This window comes from Lolium rigidum, chromosome 4 (genome assembly GCF_022539505.1).
Source record: "Lolium rigidum isolate FL_2022 chromosome 4, APGP_CSIRO_Lrig_0.1, whole genome shotgun sequence".
Classification (NCBI taxonomy): Eukaryota; Viridiplantae; Streptophyta; class Magnoliopsida; order Poales; family Poaceae; genus Lolium; species Lolium rigidum.
In genome coordinates, this window is record NC_061511.1 from 28576782 (window position 1) to 28586229 (window position 9448).

A 9448-nucleotide genomic window follows, 5' to 3' on the forward strand; every position below is an offset into this window, starting at 1 on the left:
CTTTGCCTGCCGTGTGATCCTACATATGAGGCCTCGTTTTGGTTTGTCTAGTGCATTGGCCAATGATTCAACTATGGCACACTGGAAGGCAAGGTGCTGCCCTCAAATTTAGTTGTCTGTGTGTGATTTCTTGCACAGTAGACTTAGTTTGAGGGCAGTCCCTTGAGCTGCCGTGTGATCCAATGTATGAGGCATCACATGTTTTCAATGTTCGGTTTCATCTATATACTTGTGAGCAGGCACATCTCTAATGGCATGTATTCTTGTGGCAGACTGAGAAGCTCAAGCTTGGGTCACCTGAGACCCCAAAGGAGGGACGCTCCAAGAAACGAAGGGCGGCTAACGTCGGGCACTACCAGCTGGACGTAGGGCGGACCAGTTCATGCGCATCGTCTTCAAGCCCACCTTCAGCCGGCTCCGGATCCCTCAAGATTTCATCAGGTGGTTCGGAGATATCCCTTCGAACATCATCCTGAAGACCAACACTGGCTACAACTGGAGGATGACTACAGCGAGAGAAGGCGATGACGTATACATCGACCAGGGGTGGGCGGCCTTCGCCATCGCTCATCAGCTGCAGGTTGGCCAGTTCCTCATCTTCAAGAGGGTGTCCTCCTTCGAGTACAGTGTGGTCATCTTTGACTACACCTGCACTAAGGTGATGACCAGGTGCGGTTACCATGGCGATGCTACCAGGTGTGTCGTCTTCGAAAGTCATGTTTGAAGCTTACCTGGTTCTGCCTCGCTGCTACCATGTTGTGTCTAGTTGTTGTTCCTGTCGTCTGTTGAATTATGATCGTCTGTTGAACTATGGTGTGTCGTGATCAATGACCGTGTTTGAACTATGATCAGTGCTAAGTTTGCCTGAACTGTGATTCTGTTCTTGCTTACGCTATTAATCTCGGGTAACCTCACCACCGAAGGTAAGAGGTAAGCAGAAGCAGATTCTGGGTTGCAACCAAACAACAGGGGCGCCGTTCTGGACTGCTACAAGGCCTGAAAACCGACCTACCAAACAGGCAGAGCCCAAATCTACACGGGGCCGAAAATACTCTATGCAGGCCACCAAACAACGTGCCTTTTATGGCACATGGCCCATCTGCGACGCGCATGAGACTCCTTTCCGCGTCGCCAATGGTGCAGAAATCTGATGCAGGCAACCAAACGCGCCCTTGGTGTGTGCGGTGCGGTGGGAGACTGAAACGACCTGGAGGGCCGGCCCAGGAGGGTCTAAAATTACCAGGTGCGAAAATTCAAGTTGTTCTTTCTTCCCTTCACGCCAGAAACTTTTCCAGCTTTTTCCCTAACCCTCGACCACTCCTGGCCTGGACTCCCATCATAGTTCCGGGTTTTAATGCTGACAATGTATTCTTTTGAGCGTGCATTGGTAGCCAGATACAAATATAGCGCACCAATCGAATAGCATCAAGTATATGTAGGTGACATACAAACCATAAGGCCGTCCCCAATTGAATACCAAACATATCTAGAATACTATAACTAAGAGACAATACACTGGGAGGAGTCTAAGTCTACATCTTTTCTTTCAACGCAATATACTAAATTCAGGCACTTACATAATAAAGAAGCACTTGTATAATAAAGAAAGAGCATACTCCAGAGCACAAATAATACACTCCGTCACATTCAGAAGTTCGATAAGAGTGCAACTGCTCTTTTGTCTTAATTAGTTTAAAGCAAAGTACCAAACACCGATGGCAGAAGGACAGATAGATTGCAGTCATCTGCTGCACGCCTTATCAGGCTAATAACCAGCCTCGGAAAGATAATTAACCAAACAATGGCTGTTCTAAATAGACAAGTGTGATGGCATACGCAATAGCGCTCAACCAGTGTGGTGCGCAACCAGAAAACCAGATAAACCACAGAACCCTCATGGTGCAGGAAGAGTGGTTGCTTGTTGAGACACCTGCACAATAATTTTTTTTGGACAATGTAACACCAAAAAGGCATTACTTCAACTCAATACCACTCTATATGGTGCAACTATCTTCAAGATGAAAATAGTTGGCTGAAACCTTTCGACATGCAAAATTGACTATTATGGCCAAAAAAACTCCGACTAGTAAAGATATTACCTTTTTTGCTTGGTCATCAGGCGTGCTTCAGCATCTTCAGTGCAGTCGATGCAGCACTAAATAGCCTTCTGGATTGGTGAGTACTTGCTAATTTGCGATTACTTGCTACTTTTGGAAAGCTTCTCTCCAACAAGCCCAACAAGCCAACACGAATTTGAGAAGATCTCCGATTGTTCGGTTGCTCGCGGTTGCGATCGTCCAGAATATACGGTAACTCTTTCTTTGGTATATAAGATGGATAGACCCTCGTAATAAACCGAGCTTTTAATACCGATCTCCATATCGGTAAGAACTGATCTCTTGCATACGGGAGGTTCTGTCCTCTGTGTGGCTCCTTTATCACAACCTGGTTAATCCATAAATAACCACAATAGAGACATCAAGAAAATACAAGATGTATATATTTCAACAACATGCACCGGGTTCTTATAAGGTTTAAACCAAGTTATTTTCATTGCGTTATTGTAGACTAGCAAAACAAATGTCATTCAACCCCTCCTCGGCTGTAAAAGCCTGCATATGGATTACTATGTCAAGAACAATCACATAAAAAAGGGTGACTAGGCTAAGTTCTTTGAACTATATAGGGCACTGCCATTTGGTGTGCAATCACATGCTTAAAAGCAGGCACAGAGGACTACAAACAAAACTTCCTGAACATCCCAGACCAGATTTGTCCTTGGCTGTTCTTATTCATTCATATACAAAAATGGAATAAAAATAGCATGTTTGTGTCTTGCCCATAAAATTTGACCACAGTTATTCTAAGAGAAAGACAAAATAAGAGTCTAATAAACATGTGCCACTAAATTACGAGACGATATGCTGAAGTAGAATATTTGAATGCCGCTACAGTGGTGAACTTCAGTCTCCTCTAACAGAAACTACCATCCAAATGAAGGTGAACAATTTTTCTCCTCAATCTCAACATATAAACAGCAGAAAGAACTGAAAACAAAATATACTAAATTCATTAAAAAACGATAATCAGCATGCAGAAAAAAATAGACAAGTCAAGAGGCACTCCGGTCAAATATCCTTACATTGTTTCCCTCAACTTCCAGAGATCCTATGGCTGCCATGGACAAATCTGCATCCCCTGTTTACCATTATAGAATTATTACAGCTTATTTTGCAAAATAAAATATGTTAAGCACAGTAAAAATATAGGGCTATGAAACACAGACGCACCATGTTTATGTGAGATGCTGTCTGGAACTCCATAATCATATGGGCGGCTTCAAGAGTATGCGGAATAATTAATTAGAAGATTGATACATAAATTGTCTATATGTACAAAAAGGTAGCGACCATAGATTCAGATGGCAAGAAAAAACAAACCAGTCGAAGTCGTCAATGCAAATTCCTTTTCCACTCGGACCAACATCATAATTTTGGAGAACTGCAGACACTTTTCCAAGGACCTCCTGATGAGATGCCTGCATAATATGTTTCTTTTGTAAATCCAGTAACAAAGGTTTTGCCTTACATTTTTCTACTTGATAGGTATTCAAGCCGACGCAACTCATGTGCTATCTACAGACTTGTTCCATAAACCCAACAGGTCATGTAAATAGGAGTAAACTCATATCCTTATCATTACTAAATCATCATGTTCTGTAATTCGAAGGCAGCAATCAAGATAACATTTACTAAATGACAACTGCCATGTGAAGCATCATGGACTAAATCTAACAACATTACAGAAGGAACCATCACTTTAACACATATATCAATCTAACACTAACAGTCACTTTCAAGAAACAAGACCAGACATTTGGGCGATGGACCAAGCTATATTACTTATTGCACATTTTTGGTAATATGGGCATGGGTTGAAGCTAGCCTCCTATCATGAAGTGAGGGGTCCATGACATGCCAACGTCTATAAGGATGTAAGTGAGTAGAGGAATGAATGTGGATGCATGGTCAGATACAAAGTATAGGCACATGAGGGGAGGATTAATGATATCAATGTGCAGAATGTTGCTCAAATTATCAGAGACAACAATGAGGCAACACCTCAACATTAAGGGTGTGATTCAGATCCATTGGACGAAGAGGAACATGCGTGAGCGCAAGAAATCGAATGACTTCATTTACATGTCATACAATAGAACACAAGTGCCAGTTATGAAAAACAGACACCCCTCCCGTGACCTAACCCCCTCCCGTGGCGCTCCCCAGGGCGCCGCCGGGGGGGGGGGGGGGAGCGACCTCCCTCCTTCCGCCGCCCCTCCCTCCATTTCTCTCCCTCCGCCGCTGCCGTCGGCGCTGGCAACGGTGGCGGCGGGCCTCGGCGCCAAAGTGCCCGCGGGGCTGTTGGAGGCGGCGACCGGCGGTGGCAGCTGGGGCGGCAACCTCCGGCTTCTGCGTGCTCCACGTATAGGGCGGCGTCTCTGGATGTGCGGCGGCTCCTCCTCCACGGCCTCCGGCGATGGATGGTGGTGGCAGCGGCTGTTGGATCTTGGGCCCACCGAGATCCATCGCCGGCTTCAGCTGGCGGCGCGAGGAAGGGGGCGGCAATGTGCGGGGCGAGGATGGTGTGGTTGCGGCTTCCGCCGTCCACTGATTTCTTCTTCGTCATCGTTGGTCAGCGGATGGCGGCGTGGGGGCCTATTCGTCTGCTTCGGGTTTGAAGGTGGTGGTCCTAGGGTTCTTCTTCTGCGAAGATGAAGACCTACCGGATGCTGATCCTTTTCTTCTAGCCGGAGTGTTGAGTTCTGGAAGGCTCCACCGGCGAATGGTACATCGCATCTTTTGTCTGTAGTTTGCTGGATCGGGTGGTATTCGGTCGCGCGCACCCATGCTTTTATTCCTGACCGTTTGGTTTTCGAGGGATCGGCGCGAAGCTCTTTTTCTGTGTTAACATCAAGTGACTATGGATCCATGATGAAAGTTAGAAGAAGAGAATATCATGAAGGCCGGATGGGAGGACTAGCTAAGGGAGGTTCAAGTCTCCGCGCTGTTGAGGGACTTGCTCGGTGTTCCGGGCTTCACAGCAGCGGTATGAAAGTGGGGCTGACAACACAGGTGAAGTTCAGAGTCCTACCTTTCAGGGTGAAAACCCAAGGTCTGGCCTTAAATGGTTGTGCTTGGCAATGACCTTGTTGGAGGCATTGTTTTGAGAGCGGGGACTATCTTCAGGGTGAAAACCTAAGATCTTTGATCGGGCGACGATGGTGTTAGTGCACCGCTCCTTTCTTGGAGGCGTTGCTTTTGGAGAGTCTATATTTCAGGTGTTGTCTTGGTGGTAGATGTATTGCTATTGTTAGGCCCGAGATACTGTAGCGGGACTTTTGTTTCTTAGTTTTCTTTTCTATTTTTTGGTTGTGAGCATCCGTAGTGCCATTAGGGTGGTGCGTTGTTGCAGAGGCTGGGTGTAATTGGTATCTTTTGATATTAATATATTCCCTTTATCTAAAAAAATAGAACACAAGTATCGTAGGTACAGTATAACAAAGCTAACCCTCTCTTCCAAGTAGATTTCTAGTGGGACAGTGAGTAGCTTCGCACAGATACCAGTAAGTTTGGGATAGTGCATGCAGGTGAGGATAATATTTCATGGAACTAAGTTGATGCCCAGCATCAATGCATCTTTATCTTGGGAGAGCTTGTGGGGATGTCCAAGTTAAGACATGGAGGTCCATCAAACATACACAAGTTAGATCAGAATATAAATCCACAAGTGATAAAGAAGTGCATGATTGTGAGTTTGAATAAGATCGTCCATCTCATGCTTGTGGTAGTGAAGAGATTAATCAAGTAAAGGAGGAGGTGAGGACCACTCCATGAGTTGTTGGAGTTTGAAGACAAGTAAGAGTGGGAGTGGAGTGGATCGCTGAGAATGGCTTGTGTGACTTGGGGTATTTCTTTGTCAATGGTCATGCCATGGTACATGCTATTATTATATCAGTTTATAGTCGTATCAATTAATGCAATGGACTTGCTAGCTGCTAATTGTTGTGGTGAACCTATGTCAATTTTACTTGTTATTTATGTTGCTAAATATTTTAAATGGCTACCACATGAATTATAGTGCAATATGTCCTACATACGATATTTTTTATTTTTATTTGTGTACAACGTGTAGTATCACGATAACAGTAGTCTGAGTGTTCTAGCTGCAGAGCCATGAGAACTTTGCTTTCTGGGTCCTCAAACAAAGAACAAATACCCAAAGTTTGGCAATGTAACTCGATCCAAACCAAACACTCTTGGTTTACCAGATTATTTGCCATGCTTGAGTTTTGGACTTTGGGATGCAGCAATAATTGGTTAGATTAGTATAAGAAAGCAATCAAACAGCTCAAAATGCATTAAATTGAACTGAAATGGTAATTTCTACATGTATAGATGATATGCTGATTCAAAAATATCTCATAAAAGTAGGAATCCAAACCATTGGACTGAGGGTCCACTAGGTATGTTTTGTTATATTCATATTTGTTAGCAAGAGCCAATATTCTCTCACTACAATCAATATCACAAGTTCATGAAAGCCAAATTATTAATATTCAATAGAAAAATAGATGTGTAAGACAATAAAGCTGTGATACAACAGGTACCTCTGAATGAGCTTGAATATATGCATCAAGATCTTCACCAGCTTTAAAAATTATCTTCAAAAGCATCGATGCATTATCAAAACGTACTTTCTTCTCCTTCCACTGCTTTTTTGCTTTGGTATTTTTACCACTTCCTAATCCACACCATTCCCTTTGTAGGGCAATCAAAGAACTGATGATCTGTTTCTTGATCGTATCAAATCCATTTAGGTCACGGAAATGCCTCTGAGCAGCTAGGAGCAAAACAGCTGCAGGGACAAGCTTCCCATGCTTGATGTAATCCCAGAGCACATCTACTACATCATTTGTGTGAGTTGCAAGCAATCTAGTCGTGTCCAAAAAGATCTTCTGCATAAGTCACCAATAAAGGAGATTTTTAAATCAACAAAGACTTGATTGTAGAGAAAATTGACTCATTTCCCCTTAACTAAAAAGAAATGGTGCCTCTTATAGACAAAATTACAGAAGAAATTTTGACAGGCAAACTATTCAGTCTCACGAGTTGAACTATACAAAGTACTAACAAATTGGCAGTTCTTAAGACCTGTTAGAACAGTGCATTTAAATATCTGACAACCTGAACTGATTCATTACTCTTATGTAACCAAAGTAGTAACTGGTGGAAGGAGGGATTCAACACAAACCATCTCAGGCAGGCAAAGCAGATGTATGAGCTTGTAGATGTACTTGGTATTTCCCTTCTCATAGCTCGGGTCATCTATAAGATTGTCCTCCAGATACTTATGCTGGCAAGTGTTCTCAATGGCAACATGGAGTGGGAGGAGGCCCTCGATAACTCTATCGCCTGTGGTTCGTAGATTTGCCAAAGCACCATAGCGTAACAGTAACTCAACCATGTCAGTGCAGAATGTCTCAGCAGCTTGGTGGAGAGGGAAGTATCCAAAGCAGGTAATGTAGTTGGGGTTGGCAAGCTGACCACAGAGCTTAGGCTCCTTGCCCTCCAAAACTAACTCTGCACAACGCAGGGCACTGTGTGTAAGTATCACGTCGAAGGCTTGTGGCGTGAAGATATAACCAGAAACCATGCGCTCTCTATACTTTTCAAAGAGCTGAAGGAAGCACGGAACACTATCTTTTTGGAGGGCCTTCCCCAAAGGGCCATATATCTCACAAAATTTTGCCTGTGTCTCCTACATAGATCCACCATTGATTAACAAGGTGAAGTGCAATCAGTTCAGCTGTCCACTTAATAAAGCATAACAACAGAAGTATTCTCTATAGACATCTTATGTTACTGAAATAAACAAAACGTGCAATTTGCATCCCTTAACTATTGCCTGAGTGGAACTTTCATCCTAAACGTTTAAGTCATAAAAATCTGATCCATTAACTATCAATACCGTGCAGTTGTCAGCTCTCATAATGGTTTCATCCATTCGAAAGCAGTTCTAAGTGATGTGACGCTTGCATGTACCATTATCACCATCTCTTTGGGATGTAAAAAAAAATCATCCATCAATTTGGTTAGAAAACCTGAATCTTTGAAAAATACAACTTTAGCAAAATGTAAATTTAGAAAAAAAAACGTATATTGGTTTCCTCAGTATTTCTTTTCTATTTTAATACTGAGATCTTTGAAATGCTCTTTTTCATACAATATATATGTGTATGGTTTCCTCCCATTTTCTAGAACAGTTCCTATTCCTTGTCCTTATATAAAATGCTGAATTTTCTAATACATTTACCGGTTCATTTTGAGAGAATCGTTGGTGTTGCAAGACACATGAGTGATGTGGCCGGTAGGCACCATGTCATCCAAAACAGCTGATAAAGACCGACAACATTGATAGTTGATGGACCCACTTTGGGTGGTTTTAAGAATTCAGGACGAAAACTACACTCATATAATAACTGAAGGATGACAAAAGGGCGTTCCTTCAAATTAATTTTTTACACCATGCAGGATAACTACAAATAAATACCGCGGCAAGACACGAAGAATGCAGTTAGCTGCCAGATGATATGTCAATCATGAAACAAACAAGAGAAAGAACCTTAGGAGTGCGGTCCGGAACAATTATACTGGTGCCTCTGAGTTCAGTAAGGAATTTCCGAATTTGTCTTTCATACTAAAAGGGAGAAATTGTCAGTGACGAACCACTGCCAAAAGGTGAAATATGAAGAGGGAGGGATACATATCATATGAGGGCCAAGTTACTTTACCTGGGTAATAAATTCACGAGTGGACGTTAAGGCTTCTATTGAGGGATGAGGAGGTGGGTTGGGAGGGTCCCATGGATCATACATGTCTGTGGGCGAGCCATCCTTCCTGTTATCTTCGCGGCAAGGAGATTCCCCTTGAGCCGTTGTTGATCCATCTGTGGCTTCAGCATCATCCTGAACATCTTCCACCGCTGTCGATGCATCTTTGTCTTTAGCATCATCTTCGCGATGAACAGATTTCCCTGCCTGGTCGGTTCTCGGTTCTATGGACCGTTTCCATTGGCATTGACTGAAACAAGAGGGAACTATGACGTGAAATCACAATGACGAACCAATTTGGCAATTCTGAGCTTAACTTGATTGCATTACTGCCAGGCTCTAACAACGAAGGTAGAGTGCTAGCCTACTAGGCTGAGTTTTTCCTCTCTGATTAAGACCAGGGCTCCTACGCGGCGTTTCCGTCCCACCGGCGGAACCCTAGGCGGGCGCCGCCGGCGCGAGGTCAGTGTTGCCATCCCGACGGCCGTGGTTGGTAAAGCCGGAAAACAAGTGCACGGGTGCGTACCTATCGACACTTGAGCCGGCCGGAACTCGCGC

At 43.6% G+C, this 9448-nt stretch overlaps 1 protein-coding gene across 1 annotated transcript; it reads right to left on the minus strand.

Annotated features, from left to right (window-relative positions):
• Positions 1-1771: 1771 nt before the first annotated feature.
• Positions 1772-9083, minus strand: LOC124708468. The gene is made up of 9 exons (XM_047240152.1): positions 8852-9083; positions 8683-8757; positions 7312-7818; positions 6668-7015; positions 3441-3538; positions 3291-3337; positions 3143-3198; positions 2100-2445; positions 1772-1930 (listed from the first exon to the last, which is right to left on the minus strand). Exons 1-8 carry the CDS (start codon positions 8933-8935, stop codon positions 2116-2118), a joined length of 1545 nt encoding a protein of 514 aa, XP_047096108.1. The 5' UTR covers positions 8936-9083; the 3' UTR covers positions 1772-1930; positions 2100-2115.
• Positions 9084-9448: the final 365 nt, after the last annotated feature.